The sequence below is a fragment of the Hoplias malabaricus genome, chromosome 9 (genome assembly GCF_029633855.1).
Source record: "Hoplias malabaricus isolate fHopMal1 chromosome 9, fHopMal1.hap1, whole genome shotgun sequence".
NCBI classification, from domain to species: domain Eukaryota; kingdom Metazoa; phylum Chordata; class Actinopteri; order Characiformes; family Erythrinidae; genus Hoplias; species Hoplias malabaricus.
The window spans coordinates 31,321,068-31,347,932 of record NC_089808.1 but is presented as its reverse complement, the minus strand read 5'-3'; the positions used below and the strand labels follow the sequence as shown (position 1 = coordinate 31,347,932).

At 37.5% G+C, this 26,865-nt stretch overlaps 1 protein-coding gene across 3 annotated transcripts; it reads left to right on the top strand.

The window, feature by feature from the left end:
* Positions 1-274: 274 nt before the first annotated feature.
* Positions 275-26,273, top strand: tspan5a (tetraspanin 5a). Of its 3 annotated transcripts, XM_066681579.1 has the most exons (11): positions 275-632; positions 9,427-9,477; positions 10,522-10,668; positions 10,893-11,063; positions 13,797-13,922; positions 15,047-15,094; positions 16,865-16,981; positions 17,970-18,031; positions 21,236-21,261; positions 22,438-22,464; positions 22,879-26,272. In XM_066681579.1, exons 1-9 carry the CDS (start codon positions 549-551, stop codon positions 21,255-21,257), a joined length of 828 nt encoding a protein of 275 aa, XP_066537676.1. In that variant the 5' UTR covers positions 275-548; the 3' UTR covers positions 21,258-21,261; positions 22,438-22,464; positions 22,879-26,272. The 3 variants fall into 3 exon arrangements, with proteins under 3 accessions (XP_066537676.1, XP_066537677.1, XP_066537678.1); XM_066681580.1 differs by lacking the exon at positions 21,236-21,261 and having other exon boundaries at positions 22,879-26,273; XM_066681581.1 differs by lacking the exons at positions 21,236-21,261; positions 22,438-22,464; positions 22,879-26,272 and adding an exon at positions 18,742-19,188.
* The last annotated feature ends 592 nt before the right edge of the window (positions 26,274-26,865 follow it).

The window sequence follows — 26,865 nt, the reverse complement described above, 5'->3', positions numbered from 1 at the left end:
GTTCCAATTCTTTTAGTCAAATTTCCGAAGCCTGGAGCGGTTACGTCCTTGCTTCGACTTCGACAACGCCACATATTTGCACACCACATAGAGAGGTTTAGGGTATAAGTTGGACCACGACCGGAGTCGACTCCATAATGTCTAGGATCGAATGGTTCTGTTTGCCCACCCACTGCACTTCCGCTCGGACATTCGGCGTTATGATTGGCTGAGGCGGCGGTCTGTAAAACCCGCCGTGACAAGTACAGAGAGGAGAGGGAACAGAGGGTTAAATGTGATTCTGGAAGAAAGGCCGTTACTCGGAGCCGCGGGTATATATATATCAGCTGGTGGAGCTTCGGGCAAGCGACATGTACCTATTGTGTACGCTTCTAGGCGCCAACATTTAACAGCGCCGAGGATTTCCAGCGTTATGTGTCCCGTGTGTGTGCTCTGAGCGGAGGACAGATAGAAGGGGATAAATAACAGGGATAAAGGAGGATAACGGCAGTGAACCTGTTCTACTCTCTTCTGAGTGGTCGATGTGACCCGTTACAAACTGCGCACAAATGATGTCCGGAAAGCATTACAAGGGCCAAGAAGTCAGCTGCTGCATAAAATATTTCATATTTGGATTTAACATAATATTCTGGGTAAGAGAATCCCCCTTGTCTCTTTGTCTTTGTTTTCGTTTTGTGAATCTGCGCCGTTAAGTGTGCTTCTCTACGGCCCGCCGTGGGCTTCGCTGGCTCAGTTTCTTTTTTCGGTTTTAGTCATGGTTTTTGTGAAGTGTAAAAGTGCAGCTCCTGTCTTCCTCGGTGGGGAAGTTGATCCACGAACGCAGCTCTGTGTGTCTTTCTATGTGCGCTGATAATCCACTTTATCTCTCCATTAACTCTCTCACTCACTACCACTACAGCCTCACAATACACCACAGTGAATTTTTCTTTCTTTCTTTTTTAGTTGTATTTCTTTCAGTCTTCTCACAATAATAAAGGGATGCGTCTCCCTGGGCTGCTTAAATATATACAATAATTTCTTCCTCTTTTTTTATTAATGATAAAAACAACAGACTGGTAAAAACCAAAATTAATATTCTAGCTGCCTTTTTTCAAAAGTTACTTTTCTATAAATACTTTCTCTTTTATTATGTAAGAAACATGATGATGAAGATGGTGATAAACTCCACAATGCATATATTCTGTACAGTACTCAGGATAAAAAAAATACCCTATTTTTCTTTCATGCTTGTGTTTTTTTTCGTCTGTTTTATTGTCATTACATAAATACACTGAATATTATGAAGACAATAGTGCACAATAGCTTTGTTAACACATTCTGTCTTTCATTCTTTAGCTAATTATTGCCTCTGCTTTTTTGCATAATAAATAAACAAATGTAAATTATCACTAAAACAGAAATGTACTACTGAATAAACTCTGAAGTTTATTCTTTAGAGTGACAAGCAACACGCTAGAAACCCCATGTCAGTAAATTTGTTAGATACAACACTCAGCTTTTAGATTAAAGTCAGTATACACTCCAGAGAATAGTGTAAATCTATTAATTCACTAATAAGCTGACTCAGCCTTGGTGTACAAACCTTTTCCAAACACAGTAAAGTTAAGCAATTTATCGCTTTAACTAGTGCACAGGCTTCCTTTTTTCTACTGGGTCACAGATTGTCAATAAATAGCAGTTTCAGCTTGTCAAACAGTGGGGGTGAAGTGTTTGCAGTTTGTGGGAAGGCTCCCCAGCTGCTGTGTGTTATTATGGAGAGCTCTCAGTGCTACTGTACAGTCTGCGCTGTTGTTATTACCAGTTTGCTTCCAACATTGCCACCTTATCTCTAACAAGAACCTTGTGCTTTCCGCTCAAGCCTGCTGGTATATCTTCCATTTACCTCGTTTCCCCTGCAAGCGTAGGAGTGCTTTTTCTCCTTTTTCTGAGTATTTGCAGTACTGTGCATTCCTGCTGTGCTTAGTCAAACCCATCTTTAAATATTTATTCATGGGTGGAAATGTTAGGATGTAATATTTAAAGCTACTTTGGGGGAGTTAATAATAATATTTGTATAATATGCTGTTACCTTTTCACATTTTTGATTGTTGTACATTACATTGATTTGAATTAGTTTTCACTTGATTAGTTTTTCCCCTCTTTATATGTTCTGCTATTTCCCATGTCCGTTTTGGATTGTAAATTACCAGCAGTGGTCAGTGCAGCAGAGTTTAAAATCTGAATCCCAGCTTCAAGGAGCTGCAGTGTAAAACTGAATGCCTTGAACGCATCTTTCCCCAGGGAACATTTGTCATGTTTTATGATCAAATTCCTATAGACGGATGTATTATATTGCAACAGTGATGCATTATGTGCTTGCAGTATGTGGCACAGTGGTAAAAGGAATAGACTTAAAGTTAAATTGAATATAGCTGATATATTTTAGTAAAAAGTAATTTTATTTGTTGGACCAAAACTGCAAATTTAGTTATTTCTGTAAATTAAAATCATGTTTTTGATGGTTTGGGCATGATTGTGATGTCACACCACATGGGTGTTGTAATACTTGTTTGTTAGCTGCTACCTTGCAATCCAAAATCAAATAAACATATCCAGCAAATTTCACCTCTGTATTTGACAGATAAAGGATAGGTTACTGCTTCACTCTTCCCCTCATTTCGACCTCAAAATTTGCTATTAATAGCAATGTCTCTTAGAACTCATTATGTCACTGACCCAAAAGTGTCCCCAGATCTTCTGAAGGGTCTTTAATTACTTCTCTCTGCCCTCGTAACTAATGCAAAGCTGAAGAGTGTTAGGTGGGCACTAGCATAAAAGTCATGACCACCAGTGGCCGAGCAAAGCCTCGAAACAGCTTGAAAATATTTTCTCAGTTATGTATAAATAAGCACATTTCATAATGCATTCATTCCACAGTCAATTATTCATAGTGGACCTGAAGTATTCATCATAAATGGTGGAGCTGAAACATTAATAGCTTTTCTATTGCAATTTTCAAGGTTGCAATATTTATATTAGGTTTTGTCATGTTCATCAGTTGGGAAATTAAATCCAATAACGACAGCTTGTGAAATTTCTGTAGAGGTGTTTGACCAATCAGAAGCAATACTTTAATTTCAGACTTCAGTTCCCTTAAGTGAACTTTTCATATTTACTTTTTGTTGCCTTCAGGGCAGGACTCTTTAAAAGTCAGACTCCAGCAGCTTGTTCCTTCAGTGAAAGCATTCCTTTGTTTCATTTTACTGGGTATTTTCCTGGAAACATGATGCAAGCTTTTTGGGTCACTTTCTAATGTGATATTCTTTTTATGAATTTGAAAGTATTTTTGGGTGGAGAATTTTACAAGAACTGTCTTCATTATTTTCAATGAGCAATTCATTAGAAATACATTCTTTCCCAGGAATTGCAAGAGTGAAAGTAAAGTCTGCTGTAAATGCACAGATGCTTTTAAGTAATTGGTCAGTGTGAGTCTGCACAAAGCTTTATATAGGGAACCATGCCATGTGTTAGAATCAAGCAACATTAGAATGAGAAATGAATAAATATCTTTGCCTTTATTTAAAAACAAAGAAAGAAAGAAATCTGTCTCAATTTTTACGTAATTGCTTGATGAGTCGATTAGGATATTTTTTCCCTGACTATCATTATTTCCCTATTGTTAGATTTCACACAAATCACTATGTGAGAACAAATAAACATTTCAAACTTTCATGTGCTTTAATACGACACAGTTTTATTCCAGGTGTGTTGGACTGTTTATCTTAGTCCATTTTTCATTTTTGTTTTCTATATATATAAAGGAGAAACAGCTCTTATCTGCATATTCATCGGGAGGCAGCCGTGGCCAAACAGACTTAAAGTTTGCTGGTTCAATCCCAATGACTGGCAGGAAAATGGGCAGGGAGAGTGAAAGAACAGCGCTGTCCTTCTCCCTCAATCCATGACTGAGGTGCCCTTGAGCAAGGCACCAAACTCCCAACTGTCCCTTGGGTGCTGGGGATGGCTGCCTCCAACTCCAGGTCATGCTCACGGCCAGAGATGGCTTAAATTTGGAAGACATGTTCACATTTATGTTTGGTATTTTTATTGCTGTGTTGATGAAACTTTAAATGGCAGGAAATACTTTCAGTGATTTTGTCACCATGCACCAGCTGACAGACAAAAATAAAAATGACCAAATAACATCACAAATCATAATCATAAATCATCAAACTGTCAGCTAGATCTAAAACATTTGCTGATTGTTTTTACTCCGAAATATGTCATGGTATGGAAAATTAATCATAGTATTAATACAGGATATGTAAAATAAAAATTAGCTTAATCTTTTACCTTTTTTTTGGCCTTTACATTAGTCACTTTGATTCTTTTTTATTTACAAAATACATTGATAAATACATTGAATATGCCTCTCTTGTTTTTTTTTTTCAAAAGACACATAATTGTGTTTCTTACACAAGTGAAGGTTATATATCTCCTTATAATAGCTAATAAACTGTGCAACACAATAGTGAATCATTGCAAGATGAACAGTGTTCAGTGTATATTCATTGATTCATTATCTGTAACCCTTATCCAATTCAGGGTCGCGGTGGATCCAGAGCCTACCTGGAATCATTGGGGCGCAAGGCAGGAATAAACCCTGGAGGGGGCGCCAGTCCTTCACAGGGCAACACACACACATTCACTCACACACTTACACCTACGGACACTTTTGAGTCGCCAATCCACCTACCAATGTGTGTTTTTGGACTGTGGGAGGAAACTGGAGCACCCGGAGGAAACCCACGCAGACATGGGGAGAACACACCAACTCCTCACAGACAGTCACCCGGAGCGGGAATCGAACCCACAACCTCCAGGCCCCTGGTGCTGTGTGAGAGTTTTATATTTAAATAACTACTCGCCTTCTTAACGTGTTTGAGACCATAACTTGGGTTGTGCAGAGGTAGGGCTGGCACACAGTTCTATACAGTGAATAGCCCTATACCAACAATGACTAATGAGAAGATGTGTCCAAACTTTTGACTGGTACTGCATACAAAATTAAGTGTATTAGAAGTGGTTTGCAAAGATATCACATATGATTACAGCTTTCCTGTGAAAATTGACTTTTTTAAAATCTTTTTTAAAGATAATGTTTAAAAAAATGTTACATGTTTAGGGAAGTATCGGATGTGTACTCAGTTTGCGAAGTTTGTGAACTCCTGTCTAATTCTTCTGCTTTTCTATTTCTGCATGTGTGTTATTTTAGTCTCATGGCACTCTACTGGGAAATCAAATGCAAAAGACATGTCTAGTGTCTTATATAAAAATAACACCTTTCTCAATATGATTAAGTCTATTCGAGCAATGCTACTTTTCTCTGCAGTGTAATATGCTCATTGCCCTGCACTTGCAGGAGATATTATAATCAACATATTTTCACTCAGGTTTTTTGCTTAGTAGCAGATGAACAAAATACTGATGTCACAAGAAATTTTTTGTTCAAAGGCTGAACCTTATATTCTGTTAATTCAAGGAAATAGCATATTGTTTTCCAGATTGATTAAAGGAAGTTGTAAGGAATAACTCCATGTAGAGGAAAAATTATGGAATCACTGTAAGTTGCCTTTGAAAAACATGAGTTTGCATTTAAAAAGATTTGACAGAGTTGTCTATCAAAACAACAGAACTTATAATAACTTCAAGAATAAAGATAAAACAGAGTGTGGCAAAGGATGTTGATTGTCTATAGTCAGCTGTGTCTAAATTGTTGGGCCAAAAAAAGGAAATGGGAAGGTTATAAAAGGAAAACATGCAGGGAGGCCAATGAAAATATCAAAGCATCAGGATAGCAAACTCAAAGCAATATGCCTTAAGAACAGAGAAAACAAAAAGTAACTGAGAAGAACACATATGAGGAAAAATTAACAGAAGAAATTAGCTGAATAAAAGGATATATGCAAATAGACATGCCAGGCAAAAATGAACAATAACACCTAAACATAACACAATAATGAATCAGTCAACCACTGTGGCCACTTCTGGCCTCCTTATCACCCATATCATTAAATAAATTGGTTTAATCATTCACTCCTCTGTATCTAATAGCTGATGTGTGCTGAGCTTATTAATGCAGATTGGTTGCTGTCGCATCATCCACGTGGAAGCTTCACACTGGTGGTGACTGAGACGTGCCAAAGAGTTTAAAGCATTCTGAGTGTCTAGAAAATGCACTGAATAAGTCTAACCTCTGTCATCTACACTTTTAAAAATGAATGTGCTGCAAAAAGTTTGAACAATGCCATAGAAGAACCACTTTTGGTTCCATAAAGAACCATGTTTGTTTAAAGGACGTGTGAATGTAAAGAAACTATTAAAATGTTTATAAAACCTTCACTTGATTAAAAGGATCTGTACTAATTTAAAAGTTTTTAGCAACGATGGTTCTTTATGGAACCAAAAGAGGTTCTTCTATGGCATCACTCAAACAACCCTTTGTAGCACCTTTATTTTTAAGAGTGTACCATCATTCACACAGAAGAAAACAAAGTTAAAGTAGCTTAAAGGGAAGCAAGCATTCATATTTAAAAACGTATGGTAAAATATTGGTCCATGACTAGGCTCTGTTCTGCAAAATGATCTATCCCCAACTATTAGAGAAAGCTGAAATCAAGTAGTATATATTTTTTCATAGGTAAAATCCAAGCCTCTGATATTTCAAATACACGTCAGAAGAACAGTGTATTTATTGTGTTTATGGGTTTGGACTGTAATATGATTTGACAGAAGGCTGGATCTCAGGCTAAATCTCCAATAGAATTTGCTCTGGAACAGGCACTTGTCAAAGACAATATACAGCACTTCAGCACGGCTCTCAAGGAGGCCAGTACTTCAACCTAACCTGTTTCTTTAATCTATGATCACACACCCTGGACATTAATGATTGATTATAGTAAGAATATTACAAATTGCTTCTTTAAAGTTTTCAAGAATAATGTTTTTTTTTCTTCATATATGTGAATTATTCAGTGGCTACAATGTGGGTTTTCCCCACAAACAAACAAACAAAAAAAAATGGTTGATCATCCTCTATGTTGTGATTTCATTTTTTTTTTTTTTTTGCCGGGGGTTACGTTGTACTTTTTAGTAAGTATTTGTTCTATTTTGAATGGGAGTTTTATTATTTTATTCTCTAGTCTGAATGCATTCCGTTGATTGTGAGGATGATAAGAAGCTTAGTAGCAGCCTGTTTTAATGCAGATTCTTTCCTACATTAATTCCTGTAGGCTGTTAAATCCCAGGAAAAATCCCTAAACATCCATAAAACACAGCTGTGCACATTGAAGTGATGTGTTTGAAAAAATTAAGAAACCTTGCTGACTGAAGATGTATCATAAAGAGTAACTTGCGTGTAGTAATAGTAAGTTGCGTGGACCATAGGCATGCACACAGGGGGCCTGCCAAAGAAAAGATGGCCGTTATGAGAGACAAAATCAGCCATTTTGAAATGAAGCAGTTAACATCAAAAATGGGGTAACAGGGGCCATTTGTTTTGAACAGAGTCCTGGCACGTTTCCAAGTCTTTTGGCATGAGGCAAAAAAGTCTTGAGCAAACAGAAAGGCCTGTGTACTGTGGGACCCCTGATATATAGTAGTTCTCTTAACTACAACAGCTTGATGGATCTGAGTGGAATTTATGGTTCCACCCACTTTACTGGTCAACTTGATGCCCACTTGTTCCTCTCTCAATTTTTCTCTCTCTACTTGTCAGAGCACTTCTTTAGGAGATCTGAGAGACCGCAGCTTGATTAAGCTAAATGAAATATAACCTCTATCTCTTTCTTTCTCTCTTTCTATCACTTCCTTACTCTCTTGTTCTCTCTCTCTGTGAGCTCATGCTCACTTTTTGGCTTGTCGGAGCCCTTCATTTGGAGTCTTCAGAGACCAAACATCTGTTCTGCTTGGAAACACAACTCACTTCCCGTTTTCCTGGATAATAAGGAAAACTCCCTCGTCCCAAGTTCAGCTGTGAACACATGTAGCAACTCTTTGGAAAGAGAGTGCCACAATGGACTCATTGAATGATGCCAGAAAAGAACCACGTTTGGTTTCCTGAAAAAGTATTTGGGAAAAACATTCAATGTCTGAAAGGTTCTATACCAGCGCAGACATTATTTCTAGAATTACTTATTGTATAGTTCCTTTTAATTCTTAAATTGGTTCTTCACACTGAAATACCTTTCGGACATATATGGCACTATTTCAGTAGTTCTCAAACGTTCTAAATGGTCTTTTATTCTTGGTTTCCAACACATAGGACAGAGCCAAGAAAACCAAGCATTCCAACACAGCGATGAAGCTGGGGATCCCTGAGGCAGTGCTGTTGCTAAGTGGGGTCATAAGAGGACTAGACTGTTATGGTCCTCAGTTCTTCCCCTCTAAATGTCTAAATTATGCAGATTTAACAGTCATTTTACACAGTTATTCCATGTTCCATTTAAACAGAAGAGCATGAAAACAATATAAAGATTTCTATCATGAAATATCATCTCTGTGATTGGGGCTCAGGCCTCAGCACAAATACAAACTCTGTTCTATCACATTACTGAATTAATTACTGTAATAATGTAATAATGAATTACACTAAGGGGAGCCCCAGGAGCAACATCAAAGTGTCTACTCAAATGTCTATAGATGAGTGTGTGTTGTGCTGCAAAGGACTGGCGCCCCCTCCAGGGTGTGTTCCCACCTTATGCCCAGTGATTCTGGGTTAGCTACGGAGTGATTTAAAAAAAAAATCATGAACTGCCAAAATAATAACATCATAGTTAGCATCATGGGATGAACAAAGCACTTTAATTCTGAAGCAAAGCTGGTGACATAACTCCACAAAGAATTCAAATTGTTTTTAAAATTGTTCAAAGAGAAAGGTACAAGTGAACTGCTAAGTAATTATTAGACACTTATTTTAAGAATACGGACACTTATGAGTCACCAATCCACCTACCAACGTGTGTTTTTGGACTGTGGGAGGAGACCGGAGCACCTGGAGGAAACCCACGCAGACACAGGGAGAACACACTAACTCCTCACAGACAGTCACCCGGAGCAAGAATCAAACCCACAACCTCCAGGTCCTGGAGCTGTGTGACTGCGACACTACCTGCTGCGCCAATGTGCCACCCACTCTCAGTATTTTGCTCTGATAAAATTTGTTTGTAGATGGGATTTGTCTCTTGTGATGCCTCCACACAAGTCCTGGCTTCATATGGTTTCTCCTAAAACCGGATATTTACCACTGTGATGGGAAGTCAGCACACTCTCCCACTTGTTTCTGGCATTCTTCTTTTGAAATCTTGTGAAGTCATCCAGTTGAAATGCTCAACCACTGGCAAATAACAGATTGAAGTGGAAAATTAAGGAGTTTTACCTCTTTTTCAGTTGCTGGGAGTGGCATTCCTGGGTATTGGACTGTGGGCATGGAGTGAAAAGGTAAGGAACGGAAAAAAAAATTATCTGAATCAGTGTTGAAAACCAAGTGGGCTCTATTTGCTTAACGTAACTCCTGTAGCTGGTCGTCATAAATATTTAATTTATTTGGTGAACTTCCCTAGTCTGCACTTGGTCCACTACATGAAATGGCCTTCTAGTGGTGCTGAGATGTGCACAGAATTCAGTATAAGCACATTTTAAGCATGTTCATGCAATTTAATTAAGTTCTTTTGATGTATGAAATACACTGCCTATTAATAGTTGAAAGAAGTACAGAGACAGCTTGTGCATTTTGGGAGTATGTAACAGGAGCTGTGAAGATAAGTTTACCAGTCACAGAAGGCTCACAGTATCTCCTGTCTAAACCTCAATCTCAAGCCCACCTCAATTCGTGCTGTAAAATGCTTCCATGTTTTCTCTTTCAATTAATCTTTCATGAGAGATGTGTTTGTTTAGAAAGCCCTGTAGTCCAACCCAAGAGTCTTCTGTGGTTTGCAGAGTAATACTGAGAAGCTGAGATAATTGTGTTGAACACTATTTCATTTATGTGCTATGTTCTTTTCGGTGTAGAATCACCATACATAGAAAATGTTTACTTATTTTTTTTTATATCTGTGATTTGTTTATATGAGTCACTTGCCAGTTGCAGCAGTTGTACTTAAGTTGAAGATTAGTTTGAAAGTAAACTGCCCCTACATTTAATCACACAAGCTGCTAAATAGTAAATCCTTGCTCAAAAGTTGTGAACTTATTGTGGACACAGCTTGTATAACCATAGAAAATCGTGAAATTAAATGGGACGCTTTATAGCGGCTACACAGGAGCCTAAGGTTGCCACGTTCAATGCCAAACATTGACTCTACTAAAGAGTAGAGTGGTACTGCAGCAAAGAGCGACTAATTACGTATTAATACGCAAAGCAATGTTGGGTGAGCAGGTATCCACAAATGCAAACCACAAATTTGTGGACTCAGATTTTCCCACTTTTCACACAAATGGCTCTCTGACATGCCCTAATTCACCTCTCTATCTCTACCTTTTTAGGGCGTGCTCTCAAATCTCTCCTCCATCACTGATCTTGGAGGGTTTGACCCTGTCTGGCTCTTTCTGGTGGTGGGAGGGGTGATGTTCATACTGGGTTTTGCTGGCTGCATTGGAGCCCTGCGAGAAAATACCTTCCTGCTCAAGTTTGTAAGTATCGAGTCATGTTGGGTTAGCTATAGTCAGAGCATCAGACGCTCTGCCATTTGGATCTCCCTGCTCACGTTTAAAGATTCACCAGTGGGGGGAGCTCCAAGGGTTGTGGGTCCAAGCCCTGCCTTTATTTTATTGCATAGCTATATTTTCAATTACCATTTTAATGTCACAAAAATATAAAACTCGTGCATTTCTTGATTCTGTGTTGTTTCCTCTAGTTTTCAGTGTTTCTGGGGATAATATTCTTCCTGGAGCTGACAGCAGGAGTACTCGCCTTTGTTTTTAAAGACTGGATCAAAGACCAGCTGAACTTGTTCATCAACAGCAACATCAGAGCCTACAGAGATGACATTGACCTCCAGAATCTTATTGACTTCACTCAGGAATATGTAAGTGATAGAGCACCTGCTGTGTTGACAAACAGTGCATGTTCATATTTTACAAAAAGGAGGTAGATCAGATGGAATATAATACAAGACAACGTGAAGAGAAGAAAAAGAAAATGTGTGGTGAAACAGGAAGAGAGCGAGAGTGAGGGAAGAGAAGCAGACACTGTGAAGGGGAAAAAGACAAAGTGAAACATAAACACAGAGCAAGGTTTGGCAAAAGGGATAGAGGAATATAGAGTGGGACATAGTGAAGAATGCAAAGGTAATTGCTTTCTTTGTGTCTCTAAGAAATGGACCAAGCCCATTACCTTAGCTACCTGTTCATTCTTTGATGTTTTTCATCAAGGCTTTAGCTGACAGGACCACCATATTCACACAGAGGGTTTTTTGATGTTCTGCCATAAGAGCAGTAGTAAGGTCAAGTACTGATGTTGGATACTTAGTTCTGGATCAAAAATGCCTCTCCAGTTTACAAAATGTATTGCATGGGACTCCAGAATTTCCCATTTAATTTCAGGCTTTTCTGCTGAGACTATACAAACAGCACATGTTCAGGTGGACAACTGTTTTAGAGTTCTGTGCGTGTCAAACTAGCTGAGTTTATTAATTATATCTATAGGATTTACATGTTTATATATAGCTGGAATAAATTTGGCCATTATATACTATCGATTCACTGTCCAACAGTTCAACACAAATGGCCAAACTCATCCGGAAACATCTGTGTGCACAAAGACATTTGGCACCCAGATGACAGTTAGTGGATATCTGAGCAGTCAGACAGCAGGGCAGTTTTTCAACTCTGTTTGGAGCCTTTGTGTCTCGCTGTGGTTGCCAGATCTGCTCACAGCAGATAACTCTCCTAGGACGAATTTAATTAGATATTGGAGTTCAGCGGAGCTCGTCACCCGCCAGACTGCACTCTGCCCCTGCCTGACAGAAATGGTAAAGGGCTGTTTGCTCATATTGAATAAAAACATGACCTTACAAAAGAAGACATTTAGATTTGCTTACTGGGATACCCAGACTAGTGATGCACTGATCAGACTTTTTCAGTTCCAATACAGATACATAACCTTTGAGCATTGGTTGATACCCAATACCGATCCGGTACAGTGGTTGAATGTATAAAATGTTTATATCAACATGTGGGAAAGACTTGGGGCATCAAAGATTACTAACTTCTTAAAACAAAGTATAATAAATGAACACAGATATAAATGTGCTGAATTGCTTTTTATTTGTCACTTAAATAAGCAGTTGTGCAGGACCAAGACCACCCTTTGCAATATGTTTTTTGCAGATATTGCACATTACTATCAAACTTGATAGCTTAACAAGCATGAAATACCTCTGTACAGCTGACTTTTATTTTCTCGCTCCATGTTGTTGAGTCTACTGGCACATGTTCTTCTGATGTATGACGTGGCACACATCACAAACAAATTATAATGAATGAATCAGTCCCATGGATTTACCCACTTATCCAATATTGATATCAGATTTGTGCATCCATAAACCAAACTGTTAATAGACTGTTTAAATATTATGACATTTCTTTGATAATTGAATTGTAATAAGGAGAGTCATCTGCCCTTGAAACATTTGCTTTTGTAATGGCTGTTGGATTTTTCTGACTATGATAGTTAAAATGAGCAAGTACATCAAAATGAGCAAGTATCAGATTTACATTAAAACATATATGTACCTTAATTATTGTTCAAGCTCTAGTTGTTGAAAATAATAGTTCAGTGAGCATTAATGGCTTTACTGGTGTGAAGGCAAACTCATGTCAAATTCATGTACAGCAGGTAGCATGTGTCCTATAACTATATAATGCATCCACTATGGCAGGTATGTAATTAGGTGGACATATATGCTGTGTTTAAAAACTGTCAGTGGAAATGGCACTTGATATTGTCTGACAATTGACTAGCTAAGTTTTATTTCCCCCCCAATACTAATTTGGCAAAAACCTGCAAGCTAACCAGCTAATTTGCCATAAGGTACCAAGATCCAACTGTACTGTACTTCACTGTAAATCGGGTACATTACAGGTTAAATAGTCCACAGCAGTGACAGCCTGGCTGCCTGTTTTAGTAGCTAGTCATAAATAAAATATCTTACCTGTTCAGAAACAAACAAAAAAAGCCAACTCTGCCTCACTTTGGGTTACGGCGAACTCAACTTTCAAAAGCCAAATGAATGTTAATCCTGGACTCTGTTGAACACTCATTTGGCTCTAATTCAGTGTTGCTTTGGTTTGACAACAGGTAAATGAGCAGTTCTAAATAGAACTCTTATATCATCAGTCTACAGTAACTCTTGTATTTAGTGCCATTAATAATGCTGCGGTTGTTCATAAAACAGTCATGTGACATAGCTAAAAACTACCTGACCAATCTGTTTTTAAATTTAACATTTTAGACTTTGCACCAGCACATTAATACCATTTTATTATAATATTTTGTCCCCTCAGCATTCAGGAATACTACTGCTTTCAATTAAAAATAAATAAATCAATCTTAAGAGCTGCTGCATTAATTATTTAAAGGCTATTTAACTCAAAGCGCACATTTTAAAAAGTTAAAAAATAAATAATTTTTATAAAGTAATAATACATTTGCCAATTTTGCTGTGAATTTCAGTTAGCCACTGGAATGCCCTCCAATGTCTCGTTTAATAGTTCCTAATTTAATTTTTCTAATTTAAATCATATTTTATTCTGTTCAGTGGCAGTGCTGCGGAGCCTTTGGACCAGATGACTGGAACCTTAACATATATTTCAACTGCACAGACAACAATCCTAGCAGAGAGAAGTGTGGAGTGCCCTTCTCCTGCTGTACCAAAGACCCAGCGGTAAGAAAGACCCCTTATATACAGATAGAATAGCTGTGGTTGATAGGTTGGATTTGAGTTTATAATAGATTTACATGACTGCATAATCTGCATTTTACTGTATATTACTGTAAAATTACATATATATTATAATAATAATTCAGTATAATACTTTACATTTACAAAATAGCTATTATTTTAGCTGCATATTTTAAAAGTAGTAAGCACAATGTGCATATGTACTACTACTTTTAAGTATACATATGCAAGTAAGTAGCATGCAATACAGAGGTTTTCTGTACACTTTCATATCTGTGCTAAAGAATAGAGGAAAAGAGTCTAAATCTGATGATGTATAATGATGATGATGTATAATGCAAAAATGTAGTGATTAATCCTAATATGACACATTTGTAAAAGGTTCACTCCACTTAAGACAAATGTTCTGTAAAAAAAGCAACAAGGAAAAACTGCTTGAAATCCTTGAAATCTATAAGTCATAAAAAAATGTGCTAGAGCTGTGAATAACAAGTGCTTCTGAGTCAGAAGTTGCCTGAGGCAAAAAACATTGACAGGCAAAGAGCACGGCATGTTGTGAGCTATTAACCTTTCGTAAATCAGAATTTGAACGCATTAACTATACACAGTAGGGAAAAACCCTAAACTCAATTTGTTTCAAATATATCAGCAGTCAGACAAAGAGGCAGGGGTGCCATCTGCAGACCTATTACATAGAAATCACTTAAACAACTGAACAGACAAAAATAAAGCATTGAATATGGTGTAGAGCTGGAATTAATTTTAAGGTCTGGCTTATGCTCTGGCCACAAGTGCATTTCTTATAGTATATGTAGTGAGGTTACATTTAATGTTTTAAAAAAATGTTTTGACAGTGCATAAATAAATAAATCTCTCTGTGGGTCAATTCAGGTCATTGAGATAAATTTTCTCTTTATGTTAATAGAGGTTTTGTAAAGCTGGTTGCCGTAGAAGGATGAGTTTGTGGGTAAAACATGTATAGTCTAATTGTTTCGTGCAGAAGCCTGATTTTTATCTCCTTTATCCAAGCATGTTCCACAGACACACAATTCCAGTGTCCACTTTCTCCCCCTCCTATTCTGAAGAATGCATTTCCTGTTTTTTAGGAGGATGTCATCAACACACAGTGCGGATATGATGTCCGGGCTAAATCGGTGCGTTAACCTCTTGTTCCTGTTTTCTGTGTTTTGTCATCTTCAGTGAGCGTCTGACTATGTTGATAATGCCTGTGAGCAATAGCACATATAAACCATAGAAAAAAAATCATATCCTCAAAGCAGTGTTGAAGCATCAAGTTTAAGAGTAGAAACTGATGCAATGGGAAACAAAATCCCAGTTAATGCTTTTCATTTCAAAAGAAATGTTGAAGAGCAGATGTCCACAGACCAACACCTTATACAGGTGCTGGTCATAAAATTAGCATATCATGAAAAAGTTGATTTATTTCAATAATTCCAGTCAAAATGTGAAGCTTGTATAATATAATCATTCATTACACAAAGACTGATATATTTCAAGTGTTTATTTCTTTTAATTTGATGATTATAACTGACAACTAATGAAAACCCTAAATTCAGTATCTCAAAAAATTAGGATATTACTTAAGGCCGATGCAAAAAAAAATGATTTTTTGAAATGCTGGCCAATTGAAAAGTATGAACATGAAAAGTATTAGCATGTACAGCACTCAATACTTAGTTGGGGCTCCTTTTGCCTGAATTACTGCAGCAATGCGGCGTGGCATGGAGTCGATCAATCTGTGGCACTGCTCAGGTGTTATGAGAGCCCAGGTTGCTCTGATAAATTTCCAAAGGAAATGCAAAATTTCCTTTCATCAGAGAACTTTGGACCACTCAGCAGCAGCCCAGTCTTTAGCCCAGGCAAAACTCTTCTGATGCCGTCTCTTGTTCAAGAGTGGCTGGACACAAGGAATGCGACAGCTGAAACCCATGTCTTGTATACGTCTGTGCATGGTGGTTCTTGAAGCACTGACTCCAGCTGCAGTCCAGTCTTTGTGAATCTCCCCCACATTTTTGAATGGGTTTTGTTTCACGTTCCTCTCCAGGGTGTGGTTATGTCTATTGCTTGTACACTTTTTTCTACCACATCTTTTCCTTCCCTTCGCCTCTCTATTAATGTGCTTGGACACACCTCTGTGAACAGCCAGCTTCTTTAGCAATGACCTTTTGTGTCTTGCCCTGCTTGTGTAAGGTGTCAATGGTCATCTTTCGGACAACTGTCAAGTCAGCAGTCTTCCCTATGATTGTGTAGCCTACAGAACTAGACTGGGAGACCATTTAAAGGCCTTTGCAGGTGTTTTGAGTTAATTAGCTGATTAAAGTGTGGCACCAGGTGTCTTCAATATTGAACATTTTCAAAATAGTATAATTTTCTGAGATACTGAATTTGGGGTTTTCATTAGTTGTCAGTTATAATCCTCAAATTAAAAGAAATATATCAGTCTGTGTGTAATGAATGAGTATAATATGCAAGTTTCACATTCTGCATGGAATTACTAAAATAAATCAACTTTTTCATGATATTTTAATTGTATGACCAGCACCTGTAGTGTCCATTTTCTGATTTAATTCATATTCAGACCACCCCCATCCCCGATGTGTTGCAATAGTGCTTGGGGCAAAAAAAAAAAAAAAAGAAATCTAAGATTAACTTAAAGTAAAACAATCTGTGCCAAAATTGCAGTCGAATAATGTGAGGTTATATTTCTAAGCAGATAATGAGAGGGTTCCATGTGAGCAGACTGAGCCCCCTTCAGGGCATTACAAGTACTACACATCAATTTTTAAATACTACTGTTTGTCAAATTTTAAAACGTAACAAAAAAATGCACCTGTTCACATTTTATAAGTGAATTTAATAAATTATGCATTTATTGTCCTTAAATTTGCTTTCTGTTTCTATAGAGTGATGAACAAAGGGCACATATACATGTGAAGGGATGTGTTCCTCAGTTTGAGAAGTGGCTTCAGGACAACCTGACAGTTGTGGCCGGCATCTTTATAGGAATTGCTCTTTTGCAGGTGATGTTTTATACCCTTCCCTGTTTCTAACAAACATATAATAAAAATAATTCTGCAATATATTAAATGATTCATGCATATTCATTGCTTTCTAAATTCATTTAATTTCATGGTGTACATTTTACTTTATGTATAACAGCATAATCCTGTATATTTGCTTATACATAGTGCTTTTACACTGACATGCCAAAAGATATGTATACATGCATAAGTAGAATGAAAAGCATTCAATACCTGCTACTTTTCAAAGGCAAAGGATTGCAGAGCTTTTCTGTGCTAGAGCATAGAGAAGAAAATCAATGTGACTGCCATAAAAAAATAATGCAAAGACCAAAGGCAAATGCGCAACGTCAATTATCCTGTGGGTGGCACCTGTGTAGTCAACTGTGGGTGGTAGTCTTCTATGACCTACTCCATGTGCACAGGAGACACTTTGGGTCAAGGGATGTTAAATGGCCCTCACAACTTCGGAAATGGAATGTCCGATCTGTTTGGCCCCCACTTTCATGCCTTGCCATGAGCACACTGGCCAGTGCTCAGCCTTACTCACAAGATAACACCTCACAACTTGTACAGGTGTAGAACAGTCCCAAGCCATCCCCTGGGGTATTGCCACTTCATAATCTATTTCCATTCTGCTACCCCATGACTTTGCCGTGTCACTGTATAAAAAAAACTGCAAATCACTTAATAAAGTAAGGTTCCAGAAGGCACTATAATGTGTTCATAAACAGTGTAGACCAGAACCGGGTTGTAGTATGTTATAGTGTTTACAATAATCTTATTTAACTACAGCAAGTTTATATCACACACTCCTCCTGCCTTTTAGTTCTAGTGTTAATAGTCGATTATGCGACAGTTGTCTTTTTCATTCAGACTTTGTCCAAAATATTTACTATACATGTGTTATGAATCATACTGTGGATTGAATATACTGATAAACCATTTTTCCAGAATGATAAATCATTCTATCTTTTGTGTTTGGCAGATATTTGGAATATGCCTGGCCCAGAACTTAGTAAGTGATATTGAAGCAGTGCGGGCGAGCTGGTAAGTGAATGCTAACGAAACACAATGATAAAACACTTTAGGCTTTATCTGACCTGCTTCTGTGCCCTGCATCTGTCCCGCAACTAACTGATCTTTCTCAATTAATACACTAGTAACAGGTCCCCCTTATTTTAGGTTTTCAGCATAGTAAATCATTAGCTATCTTTTATAGTTCTCATAAATAAAACTTGGGTGCTGGTGGTCAAATGATTGTTCGTTTTCCAAGTGACATACATCTTCTACAAAGGTAAATTTCCTGCTAAATTTAGTGACCTGTTTTTTTTGTTTGTTTGTTTATGCATGCCTTGGCTGATAAACTAAATTTCAAATACACGTAAAACAGTGTATCTAACTCCATACTGATTAAGTACAGAAAAGTCTTAAAGATCTCTCAAGCCTGCCATGTTGTGGACATAAAATTATATCTAGTGTAATGTAAAGATGTTATTGAGGATTGCATTCAGCAGAGATTGTTCTGTTATTACATTTTTTTTAAGTTTTGCAGCTACTGCTGATATTACCCACCAGCTTCACTTATATAATTGAGCTTTTTAGGGAAACACACAAACGCCATCCTTATAGTCCTCCTCCTTCTCCTCCATGAGCAAGCCTACGTGTGTGTGTGTGTGTTTGTGTGTGTTACACTCTGTCATGTCCATTGCTATGTCAGCTCACCTCACCACTTCACTTCTCCACTACGCTTCTGTCAGGCTGCCACCCCTTTCATATGCCTGCCGCCCCCCACTTCACTCCAGCAAGAAAGTGCACTCCTGAGGGAGGTGTGTGCTCACCCGGTGGGTGCAAATGAACCACTCTGTCCAGTTTTCCTTCACTTTCTACAATCTGTGCTGCCCTACAAGCCTCTTCCTCTCTTATCTAATGTTTTTGTTATTTACTAACATCACATACCGTCACTGTAATCCAATGTAGGCCTTCATATAGAACATATAGTACAGTAGATATTTCCTATTAAACCATTCTCTAAGGAATATATACCGATCAAATCCCAATCAAAGTTTTCAACAAGCCTAGTTGAAGACATCAGGATTATGAAGTGACACAAGGAACTGTGCTACTTCAATAAAAATAATAATAATGTGTAAAAGTGTGTGTTTATTTGTTACTTTTTTATGTAATAATTTCCACACACGCCAAACACAGGTAGTGACTGAAAGCTGAACTTTTTCATCTGAATTTTTGCAATATATTTATACACTAGCATGGAGATTTCTTGAATTGATTTATTAAAAAATTCTGAAAAATATTCAACAGTATATTAAATCAGTCCAGAAATGTAATATCTTACCATGTGATTAGAGTTTAAGTCAAAAAATCATCTCTTATTCATATTATTAAAATACTTCTGCTGTTTTTTTTAAATGTAATTACATTTATATGTAGTTTATTGTTTATAGTGAGTCTCATTTTCTGTTTGTTTTGAGAATGATATTAACTGGTGTTTTTTAAAAAAAAACATGAAAGTCAAATTGAAAATGAGTTTCAATCACAAACCATATTAAAATATCACCTCTTGGAATTTAACAGCACAAAAGATAGACTGGGCCACTACAAAGAGCATCAAGGAATGTGTCAAAGTGTATACTGATTTTGGCAATCATTACACCCTATACGTTCAACTATAAGTTGAAAATTTAGAATATACAGCTTCAGAATTATTTTAAAGATCACAACTGAGGAATAATGCTGGTGGAATAGTTACTGCAGGGTGTAAAGGGGATCTTGTGGTATCTTTTCCATGTTCTATCCACTGTATATAGCATCTGTAGCCTCCAAGTGCTGCATCATGTGTCACTCTCTGTCACTCACTCTTCCACCTGCAGCCCTTTCCTTTTACAACTTCTAATCCACCCTACCCTCCTCACAGAAGTATTGGTATTTCCTCCTCACAATTAGAAATTACAAAGTAAATGCCTACAGTATGCCTTACAGTGCAGTTTGTAAGTAACTGGGCAATGATTTTTGTTTTTGTTGTTGTTATATCTTTGTATTTCATCAGATGTGACTCTGATTTGTAGCTATGCAGCACAATTAAAAATTAGAATATTCATTCATTCATTCATTCATTATCTGTAAGCGCTTATCCAGTTCAGGGTCGCGGTGGGTCCAGAGCCTACCCGGAATCATTGGGTGCAAGGCGGGAATACACCCTGGAGGGGGCACCAGTCCTTCATAGTGCCACACACACACATTCACTCACACACTTTTGAGTCACCAATCCACCTACCAGCACATGTTTTTGGACTGTGGGAGGAAACCGGAGCACCCGGAGGAAACCCACACGAACACAGGGAGAACACACTAAACTCCTCACAGGCTCACCTGGACGTCACCTGGAGTGGGATTAGAACCCACAACCTCCAGGTCCCTGGAGCTGTGTGACTGCATCGTGCTGCCCAATTACAATATTGGCTTTTATTATCTTATTTCATTTTTAATTTGCTGATAAGTGTCCGTAGGTGTGACTGTGTATGTTGCCCTGTGAAAGACTGGCGCCCCCTCCAGGGTGTATTCCCACCTTGCGCCCAATGATTCCAGGTAGGCTCTGGACCCACCGCGACCCTGAACTGGATAAGGGTTACAGATAATAAATGAATGAATGAATAATATGTAATTATTACCAAAACATAAAGCAAGACATAAAATATGCCACAACTTTTGTGTTCGCCTCTGTTGCATTAAGCTCTTTAGTGGCATTGCATTAGTGGTAGTTTGAGAAGAATAGGTGGGTTGGCTTTGTGTTTGCCCCCACCTTTCTGGGGCAGACTGCACTGTGTGTGACCGGGGAGCACTTAATGAAGGGGTGGGTTTGGGGAGACAATTCAGAAAAAAAATGTAGGGGGAAAAAAAAAAAAAAAAAAGTTTGCTTTAGTACGTAAAAACGCATGAAACTCGTCTTGAACTCATGAATAATAAATGGGCACTGGATATGTTCAGCTCTTCTTTGCAGCCACTTTGCATTTGGCTGCTGTTTCATAGTTAAAAAAAAAAACAACAACAACAGAGATAAAATGGCTATAACTGTCCACTTACTTACATCTTGCCATATAAATGTAATCTCATAAAAAGTTTTAATAGCATGAATTATACTTATATAAAGACCTTTATTGAAACCATCTATTTATGTGAAAGTCCAATCAGTTAATGGTGCCATTTAACATTTTTTTTATTTTTATTTTTTTTCAGCTTTCAAAATGGTAACATGTAAACTGGCGAGTATTCATTCATCCATTCCATATACATCAACATATTACCATATGCTTTCACTATTTTTAAATGTAGTGTTGTTATTAAATTAGGAGCTTAAACTGCTGCAGTGCCCAGTCACAGTCCTGGAAAACCAGCAGTGCACTTTAGTAGTTCATTATCAAGCCCTTAAAGTGATAAATCATGTGCTTTGTTCAGACAGGCCGCATAATGGTCAGATCCCTGGACACATGCCTTGACCAGTCAGATCAGGGTTTTTTGTTTATTTTTTTGTGCTTCTTGACACTGGTATACCAGTAAATTATGGTCCCCTTTTAACAAGCCCTCAGCAACTTTCACTGTGTGGAATTAATTCAAAGACAAATTCATCTTTACTTCACACCACAGATGGGTTTCTACTGCTGCAGAAAAGTGCTGGGTATTATTCTTAGTACCTTCATCATGTACATTTGCCTTTAGTGGCTTAAAAGTGATTGAAATGTCCATGCCTAAAGTATCTTTGCAGTATGAATGATGAAAAAGATGAGGACTAGGTTAAGTTTATTAAAACTAGGTTAGCAGTTTGACTGGCAGTGAAAGGAAAGGGTGAGAGAGGTCCTATGTGATGCTGCAGGGCTTCCTTTTAACACCACTCAGTGCAGATGTCCTTGATGACAGGAAAACATGACCAGTGGCACTGGAAAGACTGCAGTGCCTTCTTTACTGAGGAGGAACAATTTCCTGACTGGTGCTCATTCAGTAAACTTATTCGCTAATATAGTAATAGAATGGCTCTCAACATGACAAAGTGAAGGCTTGGAATTTAAACTTCTCCATCTTGGTAAGCATGGAGACACTGTCTAAAGGAAACCATGAAACCATGCATTTCGTTTTTTTTTTTCTTATTTTTATTTTTCTCATCATTTGAACATATGAAAACTTTAGCTGAAAAGAAGTGTGTGTTTAAGTGCAGATTTAAGAAATCTGACCTGCTGTGTGAGTAAAAGCACATTGTGTACTGCTATGGTGTCCAGAATTGGAGTTGGATATGCTTTCTTTATTTTTACATTGAGCTCAAACCCTTTTGTATTTTTATAACATATTATCAAATAGAAATATCAAGTTCAGTCACCTGTGTGGGAAAAGGGCAAAGGTGATCCCAAATTAAATTTTCTTCATCTTTTCCTGTCTTTCTCAAACAGCTTGTTTCCTTGAAGCAGCCTTCACAGGTAAAACACATACAGCTAAAACCAGGGGTGGCCATGTTTTAAATTGAGAGGGGGGGGGGGGGGGGGGGGGGAAATGGGACAAAAAGAGCTTGTTCACAAGTCCAGTTTGTTTCCAAGTCCAACAAAGTTAACTTGAAACTTGAATTTGAAAGTTTGTATGTAGAGGACTTACTGTATGAGTAAAGAAAATAAGCAGTTTCTAAATGGATGTTAACATTACACAGTTTCTTTATTAAAATATTGATTTCTAAAATATAAAATATGCTCTCGTTGTGTTAGAGGATGGGGTTACAGTAACTTTCTGCTGGACCAATGTAAAAGTTAGTGTTTGGAGCAGCCCTGGATAATGACATCATAATTAACACAATGAAGTTTATATCTGAAATTGTTTTTTTTTTTTTTTTATGAAAACAGCCATCCACTAACACGAGCGCCAGCAACACCGCAACTGGACATGCCAAGTTCACTGGGGTCAACTGTGTACATATGTGACCGGCAACATTATCTTTTACTATGTGTAAATACTGATTTTTCTAGAGTCTTTTAAGTGTCAAACACTTGTGTAAGAAAGGTACAAATGTGTGTGAGTGCTATCGTTCGCGTGTGTGTCTGAACCCATTGCATGCTTCTCACTCTGGTGATGAGCATCCCATATTAACAGAAACACTCCAGCACTCTTCAATCTAATCTCTCAATGCTGAATCTGTAGTTACTGTCTTTTACCTCCAAAAGTCATTTCAACATCTTTCTATGTACAGAAAGCCACTGCTCGAATGCTGGTTTTGTAAGTACATCCCAAAATATATAATACTCTATATCAATGAAAGTTTTTGGACACCTTATTAAACATGAAACTGCTGGAAAGATCATCCAGCTTTTCTTCTGAAATTAATGGATTTCCTACCTCTGCAGGAAAAGCTTTCTTTAATATTGGAACATTTCTGTGTGGGTTTGATTGCTTTCAGTCACAGAAACATTGGTTTGGTCAAATACAGAGAATATAGATATTAGGTCTGAATAACACACCTATCAAACTCATCCCAAAGGTACCTGATGGAGCTCCTTCACTTCAGGGAATGCAATTGTACTGCTCCAAAGTTCAGTGATGGGTGTGGGGTTCATATTGCTCTAGCTGACACTTTGAACAAAAAATGGTGAATTTTAGCCTAATGTGTAGCTGCTCCAGAGCATCCCATGTCATTTTTATGATTTTTGACATAATTATGTCAACTGATTCCATAAAGTGTGCACCTAATATATTAGAGGATTTGATTCGAGTTATAAGGGGTATCTGCAAACGTTTGGTCATACTTTTATAGTGTTTCACCAAACACATTAACTTTCACAGGGAAAATGTGTTCCTAGCCACATTTCGTTTCCATAAATCCACACACACACCAGCTATACAGCTATGCAATTTCATTTACATATATTTTTGACTGAAGAATGCATGAAAATATTCCACAAAAATCGATACAGCAGCAAAGTCAACACTAAGGGCACTGGTATTGTCTGATCATTTTACTGACAATACATCACCTGCCCTTTTTGTTTTTATTATAAATCAGTTTTTTTGTTGTTTCTAAGTGTGGAAACTTGTGTACAGTTATGTGATAATTATCAATATCCTACACATGCAACACAGAGATTAGGCTGAAAACTGCTGACATGTATCTTTTGTTTCTCTGGTAAACACTTTCTTGTAAACGTTAAGAGAGTGCTCTATACGGAAAATTAAATTCAACTATGAAGGGAATCTAGGTCCAGTTTGTGGCAGTGGAAGGGTTGGTATCCTTTTTTTAAGTTACAAAGTTAAAAAGGATATATTTTTATGCTAAGTTTCTGGTTGCATTCTAATGTCTTGGAGGATGTGATTAATTTGCAGAGGAACAGTCCACAGACCTTTCTGAACAAACTCTGCCTCAGCAGAAACACAGTCAGAAACAGTATTGTCAGGGGGTTTGTGAACTGATCTGGAAGTTGTTAGCTCGGAGGTCAGGGTTAGAGCTAACATGCAATACATAAGTAGACTGCTTTTTATATTTAGCACATTCAGGATGAGCTGATGTCAGTCGCATAGCAGCAGTGTACAGAACACATTATTCAAATGATTAAACTGGACTTAATGCAGCAAAGGCCTTAAGTGCTTAAATATTTGGCACACTTAAAGCCAAGTATTTTTAAAGTCATTTCAGAAGTAGTTTTACATGCAAAATCACCACTTTCACACATCACTTATTTGACCCACATAAATTACTGAACTTTAATAATTGTGCACAGAGACTAATAAAGCCTGTATAGTTAACTATGTAAAATATGTAAGAAAATGTTTTATTAACACCATGTCCTAGAGGAGGTGAGAATTGTGTTGATGTGTTAATTTGGACAAATAAACCAATGTGCTGACCTGCTGACTTTGTGAACGCTATTAACATTAAAGCTGAAGAAGAGATCACTACATGTGGCTGGTGTGATGATTATTTCACGAGTTTGGAGATGCTGTATGTAAATGAGGGTTTGTGATTTTGTCAGAACAAATGGTGCTCTGTAAATTAAAAAAGCACTTGTCCCTTGTGGACCCTTCTAAATCTAAACTTGAATGTTATTCATTTGAATCAGAATTACAGCATTTGAAATGGATATCTGAACTCAAACTGAATATAAAAGTTTGTAAAAGAGCAATATAAAATGATTTGTTTTGGCAATGTATGACATTTTAAAATGCATTTGGTTTTGTAGCAATTAAAGCAATACTAGGTAAGATTTGGTATTTTTGCTTCTGCGCTCTCCCTACTTTTACAGCACTGTTGTGGAATCAAGGAGGAGTGTGGTTTCTTACCATTCTCCCATAGTTATGCAGTGCTGAGCCTAGAGTTGCAATGAGAGGCTCTATTCTCCCTATTACAGGTCACTGAAGCATCACAATGATTTTGAAGCTGTAATTTTAAGGCAAAAAAAAAAATACTACCCAGTGTTCATGGTTTGGAAAAGGAAAAAAAATGGACTTGGTGTGTTTTGGATCATTGTCCTGCTGCAGAACCCAAGTTTGTTTCAGCTTGAGGTCACGACCGGATGGCTGGACGTTCTCCTTCAGGATTTTATAGTAGACAACAGAATTCATGGTTCCACATATCACAGCAACTTGAGACGAGCCTTAATGTTCTTTTTGCTCAGCGGTGGTCTTTGTCTTGGTGCTCTGCCATGCAGGCCATTTTTGCCCAGTCTCTATCTCATGGTGGAGTCATGAACGCTGACCTTAACTGAGGCAAGTGAGGCCTGCAGTTCTTTGGATGTTGTAGTGGGGTCTTCTGTTACCTCTTGGATGAGCAGTCGCTATGCTCTTGGGGTAATGTTGGTCAGCTGGCCACTCCTGGGGAGGTTCACCACTGTTCCACATTTTCACCATTTGTAGATAGTGGCTCTCACTGTGGTTCGCTGGAGTCCCGAAACTTTAGAAAACACTTTATAACCTTATCCAGACTGATATCTCAATTACTTTCTTTCTCATTTGTTCCTGAATAGCATTGGATCTTAGGATTATGTCTAGCTTTTGAGAATCTTTTGGTCTATTTCGCTTTGTCAAGCAGGTCCTATTTAAGTGATTTCTTGATTGAGAGCAGGTGTGTGGCAGTAATCAGGCCTGGGTGTGGCTAGAGAAATTTAACTCAGGTGTTATAAACCACAGCTATTTTTTAACTGGGGGGTAAACACTTTTTCACACAGGGCCATGTAGGTTTGGATTTTTTTCTCATTTAATAATAAAAACCTTTATTTAAAAACTGCATGTTGTGTTTACTTGTGCTGTCTTTGACTAATATATCAATTTTTGTTCAATGATCTGAAAAAAATAAGAAATCATAAAGAGAGAAATACTTTTTCACACTGCTGTATGTGTAAAGGAACAACTGATTCTTGCGAATACTTGTAGATGCTAAATATCCAAAAACAAACCCGACTAGTCAAAATATAGTTTTATAAAGTTTTTACAGAACAGAAAATCTATAAAACAGGAATTTCATACTTTTCTTGTGATTAACAATTGATAGCACATTGAGTACATTGTAATAAATATTTTTTTATACTTTTCTTTTTTACTTTTTTGATATAGCGCTTATAAAAAATAATGCAAGAAATACTATGTAATGAACACTAATAAAATGACTGCGCTTCAGTTTGCTGCTGTTTAATTTTGAGTATAATTTGTGTGGGAATTTGTGGTGTTCTGTATTCGACTGCTTTTGCCTTTTAGACTGTCAAATCTGTGCAAATCGTAAAATTCAGTTTCATTTCAGAATTTGCCTTCAGATTCTATGATAAAGATAAATATTTCACATTCAGATTTCTGATGCCATGACTCAGATTGATACTCCTATGTGTAAGATAGTGATCTATTTATATACA

Bases quoted from the DNA above. Each gene is read 5' to 3' on its own strand.
- tspan5a (XM_066681581.1), top strand. From the start codon at position 549: ATGATGTCCGGAAAGCATTACAAGGGCCAAGAAGTCAGCTGCTGCATA. The intron at 13,923-15,046 runs GTAAGAAAGACC...CCTGTTTTTTAG, and splicing joins GCTGTACCAAAGACCCAGCG to GAGGATGTCATCAACACACA. The intron at 18,032-18,741 runs GTAAGTGAATGC...CGCTTCTGTCAG, and splicing joins GAAGCAGTGCGGGCGAGCTG to GCTGCCACCCCTTTCATATG.